The sequence below is a fragment of the Peromyscus californicus genome, unplaced genomic scaffold, assembly GCF_007827085.1.
Source record: "Peromyscus californicus insignis strain IS unplaced genomic scaffold, ASM782708v3 Scaffold_3__1_contigs__length_106647218, whole genome shotgun sequence".
Lineage (NCBI taxonomy): Eukaryota > Metazoa > Chordata > Mammalia > Rodentia > Cricetidae > Peromyscus > Peromyscus californicus.
In genome coordinates this window covers 14,689,010-14,714,052 of record NW_026294551.1, presented here as the reverse complement: position 1 = coordinate 14,714,052, position 25,043 = coordinate 14,689,010, and the positions used below count along the sequence as shown (strand labels likewise).

The following is a 25,043-nucleotide window of genomic DNA, read 5'->3' as shown; positions in this document are numbered from 1 at the left end:
GAGAGTAGGCAATTTCACTCAGGCTTGAAATGCAAATGAGCTAGGGTCCGGTGGGCGTGGCTAGCACAGAAGCAACAGCTTTAGACACAGACAGGGATTGTGGAAAAGCCCTTCTGATCCTCTCAGGAGTCTTGCCCTCAGGCTGGAGGACCCCTGAGCTGGGGCCGGAAAGGGAGGCAGCTCTAAGCAGGGTCTCCATCCCTAGCTATAGCTCGGCAGGGCTGGCTGCAGATGAGGACAGGCCTTGAACGGCAGGAGAGGAAGCCAGCTCAGAGGCTGCCAATACAGCGGGCTGGAAACGCTCATGTCGACATAATGGGAAAATGCTGTAGGTGTGAAAGCCAGCAGCTGTGCTTGGGGACTTGGGGACTCCGGGCCTGATGAATAATGGAGCAGATCTCCCTCCCTGGCTCTCTTTTTTCGATCCTTTCAATAATTCATGCATTCCCTGTTGGGCGAGGAGTTTCATGAAACACAAGCTTTCTCTGAATCGGCAGCTGAGTTGAGCTAGTCTGAGCTTCCACACATTAGGTCTTAATTAGGAACACCCTGCCACTCTCCACACGTGCATGTCAGCTTTGCCCGGTGAGCTCTGCGTACACGCGGAAGAATATGTCCAGCCTCCCCCTGACCCTAGGGAGGGGGAGATGGTGACAGGTGTCACTTTCAGGTGTCTGCTCTGTCAGCCGATTCTCTCTGCTTTTGGGATCATGGAGACAGGAGACATGCTGTCTTCTGTCTCCTGAGTTCCTGTATGTGATAATGAGCAGTTGAACTTCCTGGATGACTTTTGATAGACACATGCCATGGGCAAGAAAAGGCAAGCTGGTTGTTACCTCCACAGAGTGTGTCCTGGTGCCCCCTGCCTTGCCTTGTGGGCTGATTGCTACATAGTGAGCACCGAGGAGCTGGGCTGGGAACCCAAACTCTAGGTCACAGGGGTGGTCCCCACAGATGTGAACCTGTCAGTGATGGACAGGTGGCGGCACCCTTTCGGGATCAAGGACAAAGGAAGTCAACGCTTCTCTGCAGATGCAGGCCAGGTTTGTAGAACTGTGACTTGAGGACACATGTCTATCTATGTCTTTGGAGATGACATGAGGAGAAGGAAGATGGCCCGGGGGAGGTGAGAAGAGCAGAGCAGGCAGGGGCTGGTACAATGTCTACCCGTCCTCATGGAGGGCTGATGGCTAACCCTGTAATCCCTGTCATTACTCAAGAAAATCACACACTAAGTGTGTTCTCTGTGTTAGCATGGTTGATTCTTAAAGCAAAGCTGCCAGCTCAGATGTCATCACTGCCTGTGGGGAACTGGAGGTAAATTTCCCCAGAGGCAGCCAGATTCCAATGCCCAAAGGAAAATGGCAAATTCAGGCTCTGTTTATCCGGGCATCACCCATGCTGAAGGAGAGAGCAAAAGCCAGAATCTTCAGGCTGCTTTCAGCGACAAGGCCCCGGGTCCCAAGAGCGGATCGTAACAGGAGAGTCGGGGAGCTCTTCTGAGTCACACAGCTCAGACTGGGCAAGCAGGGACAGCTGGGGATGACAGGATGATTGGCCACAGGGCTTAAAGGGTAGCTTCAAGAAGCCAAAGTCCAGGGCTGGTGATGTAGTCCAGTTGGTAGAGTGCTTGCCTGGCATGCACAGTCTCAGTTTGATTTCTAGCACCACACAAATCAGGTATAATGGTGAAGATCAATAATCCAACCACTTAGGGAGTGGAGGCAGGAAGATTAGTTCAGGAGTTCAAGGTCATCCTCGGGCACATAGCAAATTTGAGGCCATCCTAAACTATAAGAGACTCATGAGGAAGAAGGAGGAGGAGGAGGGAGAGGAGGAGGAGGAGTGGAGGAGGGGGAAGGGGGGAGGGGAGAGGCTGGCAGGTGGGGACCTGGAATGTCAGGCTTTGCTATTTGCTCTCCAGCTCTTCCCCCCCCCCCTCTGTAAGTGGCTTCCTTTTCTTCCTGCACTTAACTTTGCTGGTCTGGGTATGGCACGTGTTCTACAGAGACACTGGTATATTCTCCCTTGCCCCCTGTTCTTTCAGACCCAGCCACATCCCTCCATTTTTCCATCAGCCAGTCTGAGCTGTTTTCTATGCTCCCTCCCAGCCACCCACCCCTCCCCTTCCCACAGCCCAGCAAGTGCCTTGCTGAGGCTCCAGGCCCAGCAGGAAAAGCAGCGATTTCCTTTCTTGCTTGGGAACACGCTCTCCCTTATTCTCCAGGCAGGATCCTGTGGACCCGGGTGATGACATTGGTGCCCGCACTCCCACCTGGTGACTGCCACAGCAGCTCTTGTTCCCAGCACGGCTGTTCTCCATGTTCTCAGAGCTGAGCTCCCTGCTTGCTCAAAGGCCAGCTGTTCAGCTTCTGCTCTCCTGCGTCGTCCCCTTGGTAACTCAATGATTGCTTCTAAAACAGTTTCAAGGTCAGGGGAGCCCATCCGCAAAATGAAGATATCTCTCGATTTTGATTCCGGAGAAAGTTACAAGGAATAGTTTTGTATACAGGCCCTGGGTGGAGTCAAATATGCTGGGGGTGGGGTGGGGGCGGAGGCGAGGAGGAAGAAAGAAACTTCAGCAGGAGGCTGGGAAGGAGGGCGGTGTCAGTCAGCACCTGGACAGCTCCTCGCCAGGCTAAGTTGCGAGGCAAACGTGGACTTCTCTGCAGGGAATCATAAACTCCAAAGCAGTGGTTCTTCTAATGCTGTGATCCTTTAGAACAGTTCCTCATGTTATGGTGACCCCCAACAATAAAATTATTTTTGTTGCTACTTCATAGCTGTAATTTTGCTACTGTTAGAAATTGTAATGTAAACATCTGATATGGAAGATGTCTGATATGGGACCCCCAAGAGAGTTGTGACCCACAGGTTGAGGATCACTGTTCCAGATTGTCCCTTGTTCTCACCCTATAAAGCATCTCTGGTGACTCAAGCCTTGGGCCTGAGGGAGACACTTATCATCTGATAAGGTAAAGACACCGATGGGTGGTGGTGGCGCATACACCTTTAATCCCCGCACTCAGGAGGCAGAGGCAGGCAGATCTCTGAGAGTCTGAAGCCAGCCTGGTTTACAGAGTGAGTTTCAGGACAGCCAAGGCGGTTACATAGTGAAACCCTGTCGTGAAACTCCTCTCCCCAAAATAAGATAAGGACACCGAGTTGGAGTGATGGTTTAGTCAGAAAAGTGCTTGGCATGCGAGTACAAGGGTTCAGATCTCCTGCACCCACTAAAGTGCTGTGTGTGGTGGGGGTGCCTGTAAACCCAGCCCTGGGGAGACAGGGGCATCCCTGGAGCTTTCTGCCAGCCAGCCAAACTGAGACTGGGAGCTCCAGGTTCAGCAAAAGGCCCTGTATCAAAAGGGGGGGTCAATAGAAGACCTGACATCAATCCCTGTTCACCACACACACCACACACACACACACACACACACACACACACACACACACACACACACACTTGCATACACAAGAACATATATATGCCTATACTCCCCCCCCCCAAAGATAAATATATCATAGCTAGGCATTGTGGCACACACCTTTAGCACATGGGAGGCAGAGGCAGGCAGATCTCTGTGAGTTCTAGGCTAGCCTAATCTACAGAGCGAGTTCCAGGACAGTCAGGGCTGCACAGAGAAACCCTGTCTCGAAAGACAAAAGAAAACAGAAAGGACATCAGTGTGGACCCACGCCTACCAACCATAAGGGGTTAAACAGGCCTGGTAACAGGTGTCTAGGGCCTTACAGAACAGGGCCTTGGAGAACATTCTGTAAGAATAGTGACTTCATGGTCACAAGCTCTGAAAGCTTGTCAAGGGCCCCAGGCTCCATGGAAGGGAAGGCAGCTCAGTTCAGCTCACCTAATCTGGGGTCTGATGAGTGGTCTTCTCTCTCCAGGTGTGCTGCACATGGCAGACCTCATCAACCAGGGAAGAGGCTGGCTTCCCAAGGCAAAGGCAAGAACCCTGCCTCTCGAAGATGGCATGGGGAGTGCAGAGAAAAGAGGGACTGGAAAAATAAGAGCATTTCCATTCATTTCAGAACAAAGAGAGCCAGGCTAGGCTCATGTCACCTCCCCAATTACTGGGCTCTCAGGATGACAGGAAATAGGATCTTAAGTAGCTATTTCCTAGCTTTGAAGTTAATGAAAAAAGCTTTGAAATCAATGAGTGAAGGAGTTTACTAGAAGACCAGCAGAGGGTCCCGATGAATCCTTTCTGGCCACAGCGGCCTTCTACCCCTAGGTGTGTTTAAGGGACCTGCCAGCAGCCTCCATTGCAGGGTGGGTCACACCCCACCCCCCATATTTCATATATGGCACTTCAGCACGATATGGTTTATATTGATATCCTTAGATACCCCAAGGATACTCTCCTAGTTTGGTTTCTGTTGCTGTGGTAGGTACATGACCAAAACCAGTTTGGGGAGGAAAGGGTTGACTTGGTTTACAGGTCATAGTCCATCACTGAGTGACACCAAGGCAGGAACTGAGGCAGAGATGGTGGAGGAATGCGGTTTACTGGCTTACCCTTCGTGGCTTTGCTCAGCTTGCTTTCTGAATACAACCCAGGGTCATCTGCTCAGAGTGAGCAGTCACTGAGAAGTCAGCTGAGCACTCAGGCATCAACTTTTAATCAAGACAATCTGATGGAGGCAATTCCTCATTTGAAGTTTCCATTTTCCAGGTGATTCCAGTTTATGCCAAACTGATAAAAATTAGCACAGGCACTAAGGGACAACTTCCTATATTAAGTATATAAATATATTTTTTTGTAGTTGAAGTTTTCTCCAGTCCTGCCCAGTCCCACAGACCCTGCAGCCACTTATAAAATAATCACTCAGAAGTTCATATTAATTAAAACTGCTCGGCCATTAGCTCAGGCCTACCACTGACTAGCTTTTACACTTAAACTCAGCCCATTTCTGTTAATCTATATGTTGCCACATGTTCCATGGCTTTACCCGTGTGCCATTACATGCTGCTCCCTGGACGGCAGACTGGCATCTACTGACTCAGCCTTCCTCTTCCCAGAATTCTCCTCTCTGCTTATCCTGCCTGGCTACTAGCCAATCAGCTTTTTATTATCAACCAATCAGAGAAACGCATTCACAGCATACAGAACATCCAACAGCATTTTTTTTTTAAACTCACATCTGTCCTGGTTTGGATATTTAGTTACATAGTCACCTGCATGTGCTCTGGTCTGGACAGTTAATTACATAGGGGCCCTATGGTTTCTCTCTAGTGGTGATGGGAGGAGGGGGAGGAACACCTTCCTGACCAGAGCTAGCATTCTGGTTCTGCTCTGCTCAGTTCTGCTCCACGGGGAGTCTGGAGACAGGAGGGTGTGTGGCAGTTGAGGAAGGGCACAATAACTTTCCCAGTCACGGGAATGACACAGGGTATCCAGGATGGAACGATCTACCTAGCTCAAGAAGCTCTTTACGCTGCATTTTTTCAGTCTAATAAAATTTCCAACATCTCCTCTCTGGCCTTTAATCTTTTTTTTTCCACCCTTGCTTTATTGTTTTGGGTTCTGTCTTGTTTAGCTATAAATTGTCTTTGCCATAGTTATAGTCTTCTGGGCAATGTTCCCTGGGTAAGGATGTCTGGAGAAACCACACAGGGATTAGAGAGGTAGATAAAGTACTTTGTACTCAAGGGTGGGGACCAGGGTTCAGATCCCCAGCAGTCACATAAAACCTGGGCAGGTGTATCAGATGTCTGCAGCCCTAGTAATCCAGAGGTGGGGACGGGGCAGACTGGCTAGCTAAATAAACCAAATTAGTGTACTCTAGGTTCAGTGAGACCTATTGTAGAGACCTGGCCTCTACAAATAGAGTGGAGAACAATTGTGGACATTATCTAAGGCCAACTTTTGGCCTCCATATACATTAGCACCATGTACTTGTGTATTGTGATGTGTACTTGTTCCTGCAAACAGATGTGCTCTCACACTTGGGCACATCACACACACACACATACACATTTTTAAAAACAAGGAAACTGCACAAGAAGCCACTTTCTCACACTGAAGACACCGTCAGGGGCTCTTCTAAATTAACCCGCAATCTCTGGACCTGGCCCCAAACTAGAAAGCTTTCATGGACCAAGATTGGGCCATGGAAGTCTTCACTGGGATCTCAGGTCACAGACTGTCTAACCCCCCTTAGGCAAAGCAAGTGGAATACCTAGGATGGGTTTACTCCAGTGAATGTGTATCTCCTGAGGCCCTGGAGGACTCAGGGAACACCTAGTTAATCCATATCAACCTTGAATTGCTCAGGATTCTATGAGCAAGGATGTGTAGAGGATGTTCAATGAGCTGGACATGGTGTATAGTTATCCTGTGTGCCCCTGTCCTTCTCACTGGGATGTCTCTGTGCCCTCCTCAGTGGTGGGGTGTGCTGAGCTGTTGTGGAATAATCTTTTTGTACACTGTGAAGATGTGTCACTCTGATTGGTTTAATAAAAAGCTAAACAGTTTAATGGCCAATAGCTAGGCAGTATTTCCAGGTAGAGAGGATGCTGGGAAGAAGAAGAAGGAGGAGGAGGAGGAGGAGAAGGAAGAGGAGGAGGAGGAGGAGGAGGAGGAGGAGGAGGAGGAGGAGGAGGAGGAGGAGAAGAAGAAGAAGAAGAAGAAGAAGAAGAAGAAGAAGAAGAAGAAGAAGAAGAAGAAGAAGAGAGAAGCCAGGAGACACAGAGGAAGCAGGACGGGCAGTACAGAGTAAAGGTAACTGAGCCATGTAAAATATAAGAGCTAGATAGAAACAAGCCTAAGCTATCGGCTGAGCTTCTATAATTAATAATAAGTCTCCATGTCATGATTTGGTAGCAGGATGGTAGGACAGAAAGACTTGCTACACTGAGCTGGTCATGTTTTGTACTAAGCAGCCTATTCCCCTCAGCCACAGGTGAATGGATCTGAAGTGGGAACCTGACATGGACAATATTCATGGCCCTTTGGTGCACAGTGATATGGCTCCATCCAAAAGTTCACTGGGCCACCTTTCTGCTTCTTTGGATTGGTCTATGGATGAAGAAGCTGAAAGAATGGCCAGAGGCTGAGGAGAGGAAAGGGGATGGTGTAGTTGGTTAAAGCCTTGGAGAGAGAGAGAGAGAGAGAGAGAGAGAGAGAGAGAGAGAGAGAGAGAGAGAGACAGAGAGAGAGAGACAGAGAGAGACAGAGAGACAGAGAGACAGAGAGACAGACACAGACACAGAGACACAGAGACACACAGAGAGAGGAACAGAAAGAGAGAGAGACAGAGAGAGAGACAGAGACACAGAGACACACAGAGAGAGGAATAGAAAGAGAGAGAGGCCAAGGAAGATAAAATGTACATAGGTTTCCATATCTTCTCTCTATCACTGTGTGTGTGTGTGTGTGTGTGTGTGTGTGTGTGTGTGTGTGTGTGTGTGTATACAGGTGCACATGCATGTATGTGCCCATATTTGTGGAGGTCAGGGTCAACATTGGACATTGGATAGGTTCCTCTACTGTTTAACACCTTATTTTTGAGACAGGGTCTCTCACTGAATCCAGAGCTCACGTATTCTGTTAGACTGGCTGGCCAGAAAGCACCAGGAATCTTCCTGTCTTGTCTCCCTGGAGCTGAGACTGCAGACATGTACCATCACCCCAGCTGTTTCCATGTGTGCTGGAGCTGAGACTGTAGACATGTACCATCACCCCAGCTGTTTCCATGTGTGCTGGAGCTGAGACTGCAGACATGTACCATCACTCCAGCTCTTTCCATGTGTGCCGGGACCTGAATTCAGGTCCTCATGCTTACATAGCAAACACTCCACTAAGCTACCTCTCCGGGCCTGTGTGCCTTCCTTCTTTCCTTCCTCCTTCCTTCCTTCCTTCCTTCCTTCCTTCCTTCCTTCCTTCCTTCCTTTCTTTCTTTTTTTCTTTCTTTCTTTCTTTCTTTCTTTCTTTCTTTCTTTCTTTCTTTCTTTCTTTCTTTCTTTCTTTCTTTCTTTCTTTCTCTCTTTCTGAGGCAGAGGAATTTTTTTTCAACATTTATTTATTTATTATGTATACAGTGTTCTGCCTTCATGTATGCCTGCACACCAGAAGAGGGCACTGGATCTCATTACAGATGGTTGTGAGCCACCATGTGGTTGCTGGGGATTGAACTTGGGTCCTCTAGAAGAATAGCCAGTGCTCTTAACCTCTGAGCCATCTCTCCAGCCCATGCTTTCATTTCTATAACACTAAAAATGATAATAAGAGGGAGGCCGAGTACAATGGTGGTTGTCGGGGCTGTGGTGAGGCAGGAGTCTGGCTGGAAAGGGCCAGCAGAAGTGAGTTTCTTACAGTATAGAACAAGTTCAAAATCCTGATGATGGTGGTGGCTAACACGAACCTACCCACGTGGTAGACTTTGACAGCAGCAAATCTCCCATGCTGTGTGTGTGCACACACTGGTGAACTCTGGGGGAGGTCTTCAGCAGGGCAGCCATTCCCTACCTCTGTTCGTGCACTTGTCTGTGTAGATAAAAATCAAAGGGGAAACTGGCTGAAGAACAGATGGGAAGAGTCCACACTGTTTTGAGTCTGAAATTCTTTCAAAACAACTAGTTTTTTTTTTTTTTTTTTTTTTTTTTTTTTTTTTTTTTTGGTTTTTCGAGACAGGGTTTCTCTGTGTAGCTTTGCGCCTTTCCTGGGACTCACTTGGTAGCCCAGGCTGGCCTCAAACTCACAGAGATCCGCCTGGCTCTGCCTCCCGAGTGCTGGGATTAAAGGCGTGCGCCACCACCGCCCGGCTAAAACAACTAGTTTTTAAAAGAGAGCATGGCAAGGGGTGGGCTGAGACGACTCAGTCGGTAAAGTGCTTGCCATGCAAACAGGAGGACTTAGGTCAGCTCCAACACCTAAGTGAAAAATACGGGCATGGTGGCTGCCCTTGTAATCCCAGCACTGGGGAGGTAGAGACAGGAGGATGCCCAGGGCTGGCTGGCTAGCCAACCTAGCCTAATTGATAAGCCTCAGGTCTCGGTGAGAGATCCTGTCTCAAAAAAGCAAGGTGGAAAACCCTGAGGAGGGATAACATCTGAGGTTGTCCTCTGGCATCCACATGCATGCACCCACCTGTGCAGCTGCATACATGAACCCGAACCCCGCCCCACACTCACGCCCACACCAACATACACACAAAATGAATAAATTAGTGAATGAGCAAATGAATAAATGAATATATAGGACTACTGATAAGCTTAAGTGAGTGACTGCAAAGTCCAGCTGCATCTCCAGTTCTGCAGCAGGTTGACCTCAATCCTAACAACCTTCGAGAATGAAGTCTCACCACCTAAGGCTTTGCATGCTCCCCCTCCCCTTGCAAAAGTCTCCTAAAGTAGAATAGCTGTGTGTAAGCACATTTTTTAAGACTATTGTTACAGAGTGCCAAATTGCCTTCCAAAGTTATTGCACCAATTTCTGTTCCCACCCACAGGGTAGGCGAGGGTTGACTTCCCCAACTCCTGCCAAAATTGGGTTTTAATCTTTAAAGCTGGCCCTTAACTTTTGCCAAGTTGACAGATAAAACATGGCATCTCATTGTTCTTTTTCCTCCAGGAATTCTAAATTCTTTTCTTGGACCGAGGTGGAGCGTGTCATTGGCTAGTTTTCCAGACACTGGCCTGAACATCCCCGTCGGTCACCTTCATAAAATTTCATTTTTATATTATGCCCAGTAGTTGATGCAGATCACTAAAGGCAGGCAAGGGAAGACAGGCCACTGAACTGATTGTCTTTAAAAAAAAAGAAAAGAAAGAACAAAACTACTCCAGCTTGTCAGTCACTTTTCAGTGGTACAGCCTGTCATCTCAGTGTGGTGGTATTGTGTTTCCCAAAATATTGTGCACCCTAATAAACTTATCTGGGGTCAGAGACAGAACAGCCACTAGATACAAAGGCTAGAAAATGGTGGCACTCACACATTTAATCCTAGCACTTCAGAGGTAGAAATCCCTCTGGATCTCTGTGAGTTCAAGGCCACATTAGAAATGGCCAGGCATGGTGACACACACCTTTAATCCCAGAAAGCGAGCCTTTAATCCCAGGGAGTGGTGGTAGAAGGCAGAATGATATATAAGGTGTGAGGACCAGAAATTAGCAGGCATTTGGCTGATTAAGCTTTTAGGTTTTGAGCAGCACAGTTCAGCTGAGAGCCATTCGGATATGAGGACACAGAGGCTTCCAGTCTGAGGAAACAAGATCAGCTGAGAAGTTGGCCAGGTGAGGTTAACTGTGGCTTGTTCTGTCTCTCTGATCTTCCAGTTCACCCCAATACCTGGCTCCAGGTTTGATTTTATTAATAAGAACTTTTAAGATTCATGCTACATCTCAGTATGGGGGTGTGGAGGCAGGAGGATCAGGAGTTGAAGGCCAGTCTCAGCTATTAGAGTTTGAGGCCAGTTTGTGATATATGAGACCCTATCTCAAAAAGAAACAAAACAAAACAAAAATATTCCAAAATGCCACTAAAAGCAAAATTTTGAGGCAATAAAACCATTCTTTTGGAATTCAGTGCTAGGGAAGGCTGCCTTTCCTAGAGGCATAAGGTTCCAGGAACAAGAACCATGTGACTGACCATCATAGCTTCTACTTTATTTGGGTTCTAGGAAATGCACAGATAAGTTTAAGTTCAGTGACAGTGAGTTTATTGATTTTTGTGGGAAATATATGTTTTTATTCTCTATGGGCCTGATGGTCTATTTCTATTTAATTATTTGCTTGAAGTGTTTTACTTCAAGCTGCTTCAAATGTCACAGAAAGAGGCCAAAGGTAAACACCCTCTTGACTAAGAGCTGTGACAACCATTGCACTCTAGTGTCACCTGGTCCTGGTACATTGTACAAGGTACACATGATGTTTGCTGAATGAAGAAATGAAGGAGTTGACTCTTGATGATGACTAGGTGGCAAGCCATGTAGAAACAGTACAACATTAAAAACAAAACAAAATAAATCATAGTTGATCTTGGGGCAAGAAAACGTCACTACAGAAAACAAGGTTTCAAGCCAGGAATAGTGGTATAGCCTGTGATCCCAGCACTCGGGAGGCTTGGGAATTCAAGTCCAGCCTCAGCTATGAGTTTGAGATCAGTCTGGGATACATGAGACCCTGTCTCAAACAAACAAACCACAATAAACTATAAACTAATACCAATAGTTTAAAAAAAACCCATTCAATTGTGTTTCTAGGATCCAACTGAAGAAATGACATAAAAGCATTAAAATAATTTGGATCAAAGTTTCAAAATAATAATAGAGCAAATGGAAGCCTCTGAAAATTGAATGATAGCAGCCTTAGTAACAAATGTTGTCAATTTGTACAACAGAAAGCAGTAGTTGCTGAAGACACTCACTGGAGATTCAGATGTGGTGGCACATGTCTATAATTCCAGGACCTGGCTGCCTGAAGTAAGGAGGATTTTGGAATTCAAAGCCAGTGTATTAGCTACCTGTGTGATGCTGTGATAAAACGCCATGACCAAAGGCAACTTAAGGAAGAAAACATTTATTCTGGCTTATTGTTCCAGAGGGATGGGATGGGAGTACATCATAATGGAGCGGAGATGGTCGCAAGGGACAGGGTTGGCAGCCGGGGCAGGAAAGTGATTGATTACACCTTTAACCAAAAGCACTAAGCAGTGAGAACTGGAAGTAGGGTAAAGCTGAAAATCTCTCAAAGCACGCCCCCAGTGACGTACTTCCTTCAGCAAGGCTCACCTCCCCAAACAGCCCTACTCCCTGGACACCAAGTGTTCCAATGATTGTGCTTGCTGGAGACATTTCTCATTCAAATACCACAGCCATCCTGGGCTCCAAAGGGACTTTCTGGCCAGCCTGGGCTATGCAGCAAGACTTTGTTTCAACAAACAAACAAACAAACAAACAAACAAACAAACAAACCAGTATAAAGTATGCAATATTATGCATTCATGGAAATACATATACATGGAAAAGCAGGGTAGGCACTTGGTTGCCTAACGTGTGCCCAACAGGGTAATATAATATGCAAGAAGAAAAGAAATAAACTCAGATTTTGTCCATGTTCTCTTTAGGTTCTGTGATGATGAATGAAATTTATTATTCTTGTCTTGATTTTTCCATATTTTTCAAGATTTCAAAACAAGGTTTATTAAATTTTTATTTTGTGCATATGAGTGTGTTTACCTGCATGGATGTCTGTGTACCACATATGTGCAGAGCCCACAGAGGCCATCAGAGCCCCTGGACCTGGAGTTACAGATGGTTACAGAGAACCATATGGATGCTGGGAATTGAGCCTGGGTCCTCTGCAAGAGCAGCCAGTGCTCTTAACCACTGAGCCATCTCTCCAGTCCCCTTTTCAAGATTTAACCATAACTATGTAGTATAGCAGTAGGGCATTCACAATTAAAAGTAAAACGGGAGAAGACAGACACCAACAGGAAGACTTACTGAGCTATGTTTGAAGACAAGAATGTCATCACTGCCATTTCATAAAGAGTTGGGGCCACTCCCCTCTGCTAGCTAGGCTGTCCCAAACGCCCACCCCACAAAAACTGTGAGACAGCAAATATTTAAGTTGGCAAGTAGCAGGTAATTAGTTACATAGCAACTCACAGCTAAAATATACAGGAACTAGTAACATGGTGTACTAAGATATAGGAGATATATATATATATATATATATATATATATATATATATATATAATGTGTGTGTATGCACAAGTGAATCTTGAAATGACTCATCTGTTACAAAGCAGAATTCATTGTTCTTTAGGTTATGAATATATTTTAAATTATATATAACTAACATAAATATATCAAGTGCTCTGAACTACTGAGCCGTCTCTCCAGTCCCCATTTCTCAAACTTCTGATGCCTGCTATTCACATGCTGTCAGCTTGTGATGGGGTGACATCCCTGTAGATCCATCAAAGATTGAAAACACAAGTTTAAAAAAATGCATTGAATCCAGCTAAGAAAGACCAGGAATATTGTAAAAGTCAAGAAGGGCTGTGCCTAGTTTCTTCCGGTGGTGCTTTTCCTCCAAGAAGCCTAAATTGGAAATTTTAATAGACTTTTTGGCCTCCCCTCTTTTTGTTCCCGTGTTTCTGGATGTGTAAGATGTTTAATGTAGGGGCTGGGGAGATGGTTTAGTCAGTACAGTGTTTGCCATGCAAGCATGAGGATCTGAGTTTATGTCCCCAGGATTCATACAGAAAGGCTGGGCCCAGGGGTACATGTGCCAGTAACCTCAGCACTGGGGAGGCAGAGGCCTGAGGATCCCTGGGGCTCCCTGGCCAGCTATTCAAACTGAATTGATGGACTCCAGGTTCAGTGAGAGATGCTGTCTCAAAACAAACAAATAAATACGGCAGACAGCAATAGAAGAAGATATCTGGCATGGAGCTCTGGCTTCCTATGCATGTGCTCACACTTGTGCATGTACCTACACATATACCATATGTGTAACACACACACACACACACACACACACACACACACACGTACAAAATCAACAGCCATGAGCCGCACTGGCATTTAATACAGGGCTTCTCTGCTAGCACAGAGAGACATGATGTGATGGGCCAGTTACCTAGTTATTAAGTATGACAGTACTGTCTTCAAGGCGATGGGGTTTCATTTTCCCTCTTTGTATTAGTTCTAGAAATCCAGGTGTTATTTTTGTTGAATCCTAAAATAGTAAAAGCATTCCTACAGTGTTCTGTCCCAGCCAAGTCCCACTGTTTCTTCCTGGGCTGCTCATCACCATAGACACCGGGTATCTTGTTCTGCTGAAGTCCCATTAGGCCATGTCCCCCTCTGAGAGCGTTTGGCTCCTAAGAGAGGAGCCTCTATTCAAGGCTGCAGGGGAGCCTGAGTCCTAGGCCAGCCAGCCATTCCTGCAGCTTGTTTTCTTTCTCCTGGGTCTCTCTGGGCAAGAGGCAGGCAGGTGTGGGCGGCTGTGAAGTACCTGGCGGGTTCTAAGAACGGTGATGCTATTTTTCTCTCTATTCCCTGACATAGTGCTAAAGAGGGGGGAAAGAAAATCAGAAGAAAGAGGGTGAAGACAGAGGATACGCTTCCGGAAACAGCTGCAGAGGGGCATTTAGTCTCATGATCCAGTCAACTGAGAAGAACTTCCTCCTCGGTGCAAGCTTGAAAGGAAGTGATGAAGAGAAGGAAAGCCCTCAGGAGGTCCTGCATCTCTGTCTTATTGCAGCATCTTCGACCTCTGAGTAGACTGAGGCTGGGAAGAGCAGACTTAGATGGTACCCACAGCTTGTACCCAGCTTACCGATGCCTTTTAGTACCTGAGCCTTGATTTTCCCATTATTAAGATGTGAATTGTGACGTCTACCATAAGGAGGTATCACAAGATTTCCTCATCTGGAAGTCCTCACATGACCTCTATCCCAAATGGGTCACAGGGTGTTAAAGAGGTCATTATGTCCAGATCTATAACAGGTGCTAGATGGACATCAGCCCTTTCTCCCCCTCCCATTGGTTAGTGTCTGCTTTCACTGACCTCCTTTTCTTAGGTCCTCCTTCATCAGATCATGGTTTCTTGGCCTTCCCCTCCTGAACGCACCAGGCACAGCTCACATCTCTGCCCTTGTAGTGGACTTGGGGTACCTGTTGTTTGCTGCCCTGGGTATTGGTATTCAAAATCTCTGAACATGTAAGATGAACAAGCTCACTAGGTTCTGTCACTGTGGGCTTTGAATAAAGGCAAACAAAGGCACTGTAGAAGTGTCTTGCACCTTTATGATGGATGACCCCTGTGCCTGCAGCTGTGTATGAATGTGTCCACACACTTGTGTCTGCCATCTGCTTCAGACTTCTATTTCTTTAACATGCTCACTTGTCTGTGTCTGTTGGGTCCTTGAGCTTGCCTCTAGCCCTCTGATTTCACCAGATTCATTTTTCTGTTTTCACGGTTAGAACAGGCTTGCCTGTAATACATTTATTGAGTTGGCTTACAAGAAAAGAAACTGGGGATGTTCCAGTTTGCTTCCTTAGAGCCCAAAGCACTTCTTTTTTTTTTTTTTTTTGGTTTTTCGAGACAGGGTTTCTCTGTGTAGCTTTGCGCCTTTCCTGGAACTCACTTGGTAGTCCAGGCTGGCCTCGAACTCACAGAGATCCGCCTGGCTCTGCCTCCCGAGTGCTGGGATTAAAGGCGTGCGCCACCACCGCCCGGCCCAAAGCACTTCTTACACACACCCTGCAGGTGGTATCCTGCTCCCTGCGATGCTCACTCTTGGGACAGGGTGTGAAAATACATAGCCTTTGCTGTGTGCGTGGTACCGTGTTCGCTGAACCATAATTTCTACACCACCGCCCCCCAGGAGCAAACAATAGGCTAGAGAAAAACCTCTGGTGCTCTGTGATCGCTCAAGTGTGACTGCAGGCAGCCGCTGCCTCCGGACTCAGGGTCAGAAACTGAGAACTTAGGTTTCGGAGGCATCCACTCCTGGTAGTCTTCATCTTGAAGCCATGCCTGTGTGTCTATCTTGCATCCTTAGTGTGTGAACACCTCCAGAGCAAGGAACGTGGCCTCCCTCTAGTACCTTGACATACCACAGCCTTCTTGGGCTCCTTTTATGCATTCACTCATTAGACAAATTTTCTTTAGGGTCTCTACTATGTGCAAACACTGCTTTAGTTGCTGGGATCCAGCAAAGAACGTGACAAATATATTGGCCTCTTAGTATATTCTGAAAGAGCCTTACACACACGCACAGAGTAAGTCAGCATTTTGTGTGTGCACACACGTAGAGGCCTGAGAACAGCCTCAGGTGTTGTCCCTCAATAAGCTATCTGTCTTTTTTTTTTTTGAGACGAGGTCTTTTATTGGCTTGAGGTGTGGCTATTCAGCTAGGGTGGCCATGGGTCCTGTCTCCACCTCCCCAGTGCTGAGATGATAAGCACGCACCATTGTGTGAGTTCCGGGGATTGAGTTCAGGCCCTTAATGCTAATGGAACACACACTTCACTGTTATTTCCCCAGCTTTCAAATCAGCATCTGAGTTTACCTTCCTAGCTGTTGGCCCAGGATCCCAAGAGTGGGTTATGCTGACAGGCTGTGGACGGTGGGTGATGAGAAGCCAAGGGAAGGCTTTAAAAATGAAGGGACTGCCCCCAACAGGTCCTGCTGGCTGCTATCCAGGGACATCTGTGAGAGCTCAGGGGTGATGATCACAGGGTAGGTGAACAGGCTAGGGAGAACTGATGATGGAGAGGAGGAGGAAGATTTGGGAGATATTTTAGGCTGGGCCCCTCAACAGCAGGACCACTGAAATTTTGGGCGTGGCAACGCTTTGCAGTGGGGACTGTCCCACATATTGTAGGAAGCTTGGCAGCATCCCCAACCTCTGCCCAGCAGACTCAGCAGCATACCATCCTGACTGAGTGACCCCAGCAATACCTGCTGACAGACTGGGTGTCAGTGGGCAGAGGTGGGGACGGGAGAGGCCATCCTTGCACAGATAACTAGTTTTTGAGCTTCCAGTCTGGTGATATCTGACACCCCTGGAAGGGTATTGCTCATGACCCCGTATTCAGAGTATCCCCTCCAACCTCTGAAGTGCTGGGTGGACAAGCCATATTCAATCTTGCCTGTGTCTCTGAAGTCACCACAGAGGTGAACCTTGGTGGACTGGCTAGGGCCCTTCTGGCCACTGGCTGTTCCTGAGGATCTGGTTTTTTAGGCAGAATGACCCTGTGTGTGAACATACTGTTCTGAACTTTCCCTCAGAACTCAATCCCTTTGCCCTTTCTATGGCAGCTGCAAGACCCTGAACTTCAGGAGGACCTAGTGGACGCACATGTGAATATAGAGAGCATTCAAATGAGCAGGCCTGGGCTGGGCATTGCAGGACTGGGGATAGGAAGAAAGTGGGGTGCAGTGGAATAAAGCTTTGAGTGGGAGAGAGGCCTCTCAGAGGAAGATGTCAGGGGTAAGACACACTGTCAACATTAGTCCTTGGCATTTAGAAACTGGGGTTTGGGGGTTGGGACACAGCTCAGTTGGTAGACATTTGCCTGGTATGCGCAGAGTGCGGGTTTAGTCCTCAGCACTATAACTGGGTATGGTGGTTTTCCTGTCCCTTACTGTCCCCTAGTACTACAGGAAGGTGGGGAGGCAGGAGGATCAGGAATTTAAGGTCATCCTTGACCATACAGAGTTTGAGAACAGCCTGGACGATGTGAGATCCTGTTGAGGGGTGGGGGGTGGAGAGAGAGAACGAACTAGCTATAGCATGCATGTGGAGGTGAGAAGACATCTTTCCCAAGTCAGTTCTCTCCTTCCAACATGGGAGTCCCAAGGATTGAACTCGGGTCCTCAGGTTTGACGGCAAGTGCCTTTACCCACTGAACCATCTCAGTGGCCTAGCACACAGTATTTTGATTTCTTTTTAATACGTTTATTTATTTATTCATTTGTTTATATGTGAGTATATGGGCAAGTGGGTATGCTCTCACTCAGGCTTTCTCAGAAGCTGTAAGGCGTCCAATCGGTCAGTGTTGGTTTTGTGGGACACTCTGCTTGCTGTGTGTGCTGGGACCTGAACTCCGGTCTCCATGACTGTAGAGCAAGTGCTCTTCACTGCTGGGCCTTCTCTCCAGTCCCCAAAGCTATTTTATGATTTTTTTTTAAAGTGACTTTAATAGAGAGCCATGCCTAAAACCGCTGAAAAGATGAGAAAGTGTCTACAGACTGTGTCTGGAGTCCACGCCATTCAGCAAACACTGGATGGGAAAGAATAGCAAGGCCATTACGGGATGCAAATGACAGCCACTCACTCAGCAGTGATCAGTATCTTTATTCATACACACTTGCTTCCGAACTACAATGAATGCATCTAACAAAGCGAATCATGCAAACAAAGATTAGAGGTTACACAAATCCAAGAAAGCTATGCAGTAATTTACATATCCTTCTCACCTGCTAGCTAACCAAGTGAGCAGCGGCACAGCCCCTCCGGCTTATCAGTAATGGCGGCCTATTCAGGCAGAAAACCTCAACCTTCACTCCTTCCTCCAAAGCAATTTGGGGTTTTGCATGGTGTTTTTCAATGAGAGATTTAAACATGGCGTGTCCTTCATAAAACAAAACAGAAACCATGCAGGAAACGCAACTTCCAATGCTTCTGATCGCCTATAAAAGATAATCTCAAAAACCTTCATAGTCAGGACAGGAGGCCGATTCTTAGAAAACACTTAGGCTCAAAATAGTAGCCACCTTTGTGTATAATTTTCAATAGTCTACCAAACCTCCCAAGAGAGTGTCACATTTTTCCCAGGCAAAATATTAACAAAAATCTACAAACATTGATCACAGAATAGTCTTTAAATGAAGCAGGAGACAAAAGACACAGTTGTTTAATCAGAAAGTGCAAAGCCGCCTTTTGTCGTATTTTAGAAAAGGGGGTTCTTACAAAGTGGGACGAGAGCTATTTTCTGAAAAGTAGGGTTCTGTCTACTCGTACATGGGGAAATGGAAGCAGATGCCTTAGGCACACTCGATGCTGCTCTTACTTCTTGGGATAGTAGCTTTGAATTGCCCAATGGGCAAAATCCTTAGAGGGCATCTCTCAATCTTTACCAAATGTGAGAGACCGAGGGACCAGAAGCAACTGGAGATAGAGTTGAAGAAGCACCCCCTTCTTGTTCACAGACTCTTAGAGAGCAAGAGGAGGGGGTCCTCGAGATCCCCAAGAATGCTCTCCCAGGGCTGCATCATGAAGGGGGCCTATGAAGCCACCTTCCCTACAGTTTAATGATATGTGGGCTCCGGACTTTACTGGTGTGGGAAAATCCTGCAGTGGGATTGCAGGTCAAGGGTGCTCTATCCAACTCGGATTAAATCCTCCTATAGGCTCCATGGAATTGGAATTTTATGAAATTTTTATTAGTTTTATTTTAAAAAACTCATTTGAAAAGAATTGAGTTATTAAAGTTTTCTATAAAAAAGTACAAACAGCCCAGGATATTTAGGTCTTCTACTGGAGTTAATAAGTTAATTTCTTGTTTTGGGTTTTAAAAAAAGTCTTTGGAACTTGTGGACTTCTGGGGAGGGTCACAGTAAGGCTGTTTAATGACTTAAGTGTGTTCAGTGTGTTTATTAACTCACACCTGACCACATGAATGAGGGGCACAGAAAGCTGAGCCGTACATCCTTTTAGCCATTGAGTCCTGATGCTGTCCTATCACCAGGACAACTGTGGACACCATTTCTAGAACACTGCATCTGTGCATGTCTCAAGCACCCTTTCCCAATTTTCTGGATTATTCTAACAGCAGAAAGAAACATCTTTCTCTAGATTTGCTGCACTGGCCCACACAAGACATGCCAGCAGTCTTGACCGTCCAGCATATTTTGTTAGCAGCAATTCAAGGAAAACAATTTTCCAAACCTGTTTCCTAACATTGTGTCAAGTTAGTGTTAGGAAAGCCACTGCTAACCATTGTCCTGAACCTCTCATGGTCAGCATCCTTTCAGGTCCCTGGCTCAGCATGCATCTCCTGAGCATGCCTGTTTGGTGTGCTCAGTCGTGGGGCAGGGGCAGGCACCCCTGCCCTTCTGGGGCTGTAAACAAATAGGAAACAGTGTGACACACAGGAAAGGTGAGACACTGACTGTCAGGTGGTGTTGCCTTGCTGAGGCATTTAAAAGCACATGACTCTCAATTTCCCCTCTCTTCCATTTTGAGAAAAGAAAGCCCTGCACAAAGCCTTCCTATTTTTCCTGCTAAGCAGAAGCTGGCAGGACACTGTTGGCTGTTTTTTGTTTGTTTGTTTGTTTTTCCAACTTGTGCACCTAGTCTCAGCTGCCATAATTATAAGAGGAAAAGAGGCGGAGCTTAGTGGCTTCCTTCCAGGGTCTGCTGGCTGGCCTGACTCCACCCAGGGCAAAGGACTTCTTACAGCTGGGAGGGTCTGAGAAGGAACAGACTGTGTCCCTGAAATCACACATTTCAAGACCAACAAAGGGTAACTTCCATTTGCAACAATGACCCCCAGTGGTACCATAGCTTCTCCCCCACCTTCTCTGTCTTTCTGGGTGAACTCAAACCCTGCTCTTCCCTGAAGGTGTTGACCTCAGCCGCCTCCTCTTTGGGACACATCAATGGGTGGTTCTTTTGGGCTTGACAAGCCACCACATGCTGCTAAGAATGGTAGCAAATGAGCAACAACACTTGAGGGTTAAAACTGGCCTCTGGTGATCTTTCATGTGACCATCTCAGGACGAGCTTTCAGAAAACTCTTGGCCTCCCGAATTTTTCAAATTACTAATAAAAAGGCCAATTAAAGAAAAGGCTCAAACCAGGCCACAGAGATCAGAGGGTAATGTGGTGAAGGGCAGTCATTTTAGTTCCTGGGGCTTCTCATTTACCTCCTGAATTAGCTCCTGCCTGGAGGTGGGCCTCCCATTAACTGCCCAGAGCTGTACCTGGCAGCATACTCCAGCGTCTTCCATTCAACTGGGGAACTTTAGATACCATGCCAAAAGCAGAGCTAGCAGCCCACTGGCCTGTGGTGGAAGAGGGAAGAGCTGCCACTGAGCAATGGCAGCTTCCAGGGGAATATAATACAAAGTAATTTCAGTGGATTTTCTGGGTCACATCCAGATGGGTCCTGTGGAGACTCAAATTGTGCTAGGTTCTGTCCACAGGACCTATCATTGCAGGCAGAGTCTGACTGAGATCAGGTGCTTCCTAAAGAGCTCTCCCAGGGACTAAACCCTTCAAGGCACCCTCCTGATTCCAGCTGCCACAGTGGTTGCTTCAGTTCAAACAGCAGTCTTTTTCCTTGAGCCCCATTTCACACAAGGCCTATGAAGTGGGACAATGGTGTAGAATTTTATCAGTTGACCCTGCCTAAGAGCTGTTAATGGCTATACACATGAGTTAGTTTTGCAGCAATAACTGTCTCAGGCTGCCCAGATCTTTAAAGTATTAGCCTTTATCTAAATTTAACACTCAGCAGTGTATAAAATAGGCTGCATCATGAATACATCCTTAAATTGTTATCATTTCTCCTAGGTTTCTTCTCCAGTGTGTTGTTCCTTAGGCAAATGCTAGCTCTGTGGCTATGTCATGTTTTCTGTTTTTTTTCTCTCCATTTTGAGAATGTTGTTTCATATTCTCTAAGTATACAAGCCACTCAAGGGATTGCACGTGTTTTCTAGAGAAGTTGAATCACTTGGAGCTGGATGTTGGCTATTTAAGGGAAAGCTCAAGCCTGCTACTTGCTTAAAGCAAGCAGGCAGCTTGGCACCTTGGGATGGATTGTCTACGACCCTTGTGTTTATTCTCTGTGGCTTCCATCACCTTGAGAGGTTCCCTTGGAATCAGCCCTGTTGCTGTTCCACTTGATAAAGAACAATCCTTTCATTTTCAAGGCTCATAAACCAGTTTCTTTACCGTTGGACCAAGTATAGTGTTTTTGATAAGGCTGGCCACCAAGATGATGAGCGGGACTTCTAAGAGCAATACACGAGACCCTTTTTGAGTTCTGAAAGTCCAGAATTCATGAAAAATTGCAGAAGAAACTGCTCTCTTCTGGGTTGGCCCGTTCCTGACTCCATATCTCCTTCTGATAAGGGGTTTTCAGAACAGCCTATGCTCCTTATCTCAAACACTCTTGGTGGTTTGCACATGATGTGACTGTCAGGCAGACAGGTGGAGAATGACAAAGACAGTGGGGAGACGCTCTGGGGAGAGACACCTTCTATAAGGACAGGTGAGAACTTCCATTTCCACCTGTTCTTTTTGCTGCAAAAGGCTGCCTCTTCTAAACACCATGGACTGGGAAGGCGTTTGACCAAAGATGTGCTCTTCAAAGACCGGAATGTTCTAGCAACAGGTTTAAGACAGTGTGTGCCTCTGAGAAGAGTCTGTTGGTGACAGCTTCAGGGATGATTGTATGTAGGCATGTGGACAAAGTTTGTCTTATGGAGTTTGTGTGTTCTGGAGTACACACTGGGTCATTCTAGGGCAAGAAGACAGACTACATACTTCTGGTGTGTCTATATGAACATACAGAAAGTAATCCTCCCACCCTCTTACCCCTAGAGTCCCCAAAAGACATAGGCTGAAAAGAATAAGACAGACAGACAGACACAGACACAGACACAGACACAGACACAGACACAGACACACACACACACACACACACACACACACACACACACACACACACACATACATACACGGAGTTCAGCCCAGGTGCTGTAACAATGCCACATGTACACAAACATATCAGGTATACTGGAATTAGATGCTTCCAGCTATCCCCAAGAGGAGGAGTGGTGGAGGAACCCAGACAGAGGAGGACATGAAGTTAACAGAGTCTCATCTCAAAAATAATTCCCACAAACAAAACCAGGGTTTGCAGGTAGAATCAAATATATATATACATATATATACACATATATAGTAAAAGCCTAGTTAAATGTGTAAAGTAGCCATTCATTTTTAAAGTTACATCTACATTAAAAAATTAATATATCTGATAGAGTGCCAGTGTGTGGGGTTGCAAGTAAGAGAGAGCACAGCAGCAATGAATAAAGCTAACACATAAAGCAGACTGGAAACATGAGCCTTCACAAATATAGCACAATTGTGTCTTATAAAAATTATCATAATACTCTTTATACTTGATATAATTATATCAATAATATAGATTAACTTGTTATTAAGGTTTGTTATAAACATGCAAAATTCATTGCATGATGCACTCGCAAAACATATTAAAATCCTTCTAGAAAGAAAACATCTTTGAGCTGATATAAGCATAAAGTATCTTGATCCTATAGCTCCAGGTGTGTCATTCGATAGGAACTGGAAATGGGAGCGCAAACTATACTGTTTTTCATCTCTAAGTGGATGGTAGGGCTAGAGAAAAGGAGGAAAACCAATCAACAGGGACTGATGCTAGTCAACACTTTGATTAAATTACTATACATTGTACTTTCATAAATGACACCGCAGCTTATTAAATAAATAGTACAAAAAGGGATAGGGGCGTACACATCAGCTTCTTAGGAAGGGTACCCACAAAGGTAGCAAAATATTATCATGTGTGTGGGGTTGGCTAACAACACTCGTGAATAGTGGCATGATTACTGATGGCACCCTGGATTGAAGAATCATCTCCCAGAGATTAAAATGAACATACACATGGTTTATCCTTGATCTGAAATGATTTCACATGCTTGTTTAGCAATGTCCTTACATGATTTGGCCTCTTAAAAAGAATGAGTTATCAAGATAGTTATCAACCAAGTAGGGCAACACAGATGATAGATTCAGTGAATACTCGTCTGAAGTTTTCTTTCATTCTCACATTGCTGCACTATGAATGTGTTATGACATTTGGGAACAGTGATTAGGTTCATCCTGCCCTCTCAGATTCTAGGGACTGTTTCCATTGAAGCAGAGAATAGAAGCAATGGGGTCTTGAAGACACTACTATCCCCCAACCTCTCATTGCTTACTCTTTGGGCTTCCTGTTCTTTTATTCCAAAGACACCTTGGGTAGAGATGTTTCCAGTGCTTGAGCTGGAGCAGGTTCACTTTACTATCTCTGGTTGAGGGATCCTCATGATGAAAATCCAAAGATGGAGGGTATGGAGAATATATCAAATCGTACCAAAAAGGGGAGGGGGTACAAATCTCTTTGTTTTCTAGGAAGAATTAACTTAGAGCCAGATGTGCTTCTACATAATTAAGCTGGACTCTGTACATTATGTCATCATCCACTAAGATAATGTTCTTCATTGTAAAAGAGAAGAGGGAGAGAGAGAGAGAGAGAGAGAGAGAGAGAGAGAGAGAGAGAACCTGAAAAGTTGAGAGAGAGAGAACCTGAAAAGTTGATCACTTATGGACTAATGTCCTTAGAATTTTCAGGTCTCTGTGTGGAACAAAATACAAGGCCATAGCCTTAAAACTTTAGGTTAAGGATCATTTCCCACTGCTGGGGAGGCTGGGGGCTGGGGAGGCATTTGATCTCTTATTTTCAGATTTCATACTGCACTTTGCAAGATTGGGTGCACAAACTGGGGGTTGACATACGAGAACCCTTCAAAATCAGACTGGTCTATGTTAGCGATGACCAGCTGATCTGGTGGTGTTAAGACAGGCTGTCCTCGTGTGAAGAACTTGTCAAAGTTTTCAGCTCCTTTGCCACACTGTGGGGAAAAAAAGAAAAAGAAGAGGTCAGAAGATACAAAACATGGAGTAGTATTCTGAGAGCATTTGGAGGGAAAGGGCGTGCCCCAGGGAAATTGGGCCTGGCTGGGCAGGAAGACTCTTGGAGGACTTGCAGGTCTACTGGAGTCAGAAGTCAGGCACAGCAAACAACAGAGAGTTACTTGATTGTAAATCTTCAGATATTCTTAGAGTCAAAACTCCAAATGGAAACACACTGTTGGTTATAACATAGCAAGAAGACAGCCTCTCTTACTTCAATATTACCTTGTTGAGCAAGCAGAGCTATTAGCATGAATGGTGCACACACAGGTCCATCAGTAATAGCTCCATGTTGAAAAGGCCATGATGTTGGTTGTGCCTGTAAGTACCCTTGAATTGGCAGGGTAAAGTTATTGTCCCATATCTGCTTCTTTGTAATAATATTTATAATCAGACAGAAGCTGTGTATCTTTGTCATATAACTGGGATGTTTTAGAAACTCCAGACCTCAGAGTAATCTTAAGGCAGTATGGGGTAGGTACAGTGATGACAGTAGGAAATGAGTTCTTACACCCAGTGAGAATTCTGCAATCTGGTTAGAGCTGGTCAAGTGGCAGGCAGGTCAACATGGGGCTCATTCCCAGCATGGTCTCAAGGTGGGAGGAGGTAGGCACTTTACTGGGGAGGCACAGTAAGGCCTGTGATCTGTCTTAAATATTAATCTTCCTTCAGGATCCACCAAGGCATTGCAGATGGAGGCTTCTGGCACAGCTACCATGTGATTGTCTAACTAGGCAGTTGCTTAAGCAGTCGTGCATGAGAGTCTTTACTC

General features: G+C 45.9%; 1 protein-coding gene across 2 annotated transcripts in view; it reads right to left on the bottom strand.

The window, feature by feature from the left end:
* Positions 1-17,819: 17,819 nt before the first annotated feature.
* Positions 17,820-25,043, bottom strand: part of Prkca (protein kinase C alpha) — a 410,921-nt gene continuing 403,697 nt past the window's right edge. For both annotated transcript variants that reach the window (XM_052759458.1, XM_052759459.1), the window contains one exon: positions 17,820-24,210. In XM_052759458.1, coding sequence (XP_052615418.1) covers positions 24,046-24,210 — 165 coding nt within the window. In that variant the 3' untranslated portion in view covers positions 17,820-24,045. The remainder of the gene's footprint in view (positions 24,211-25,043) is intronic.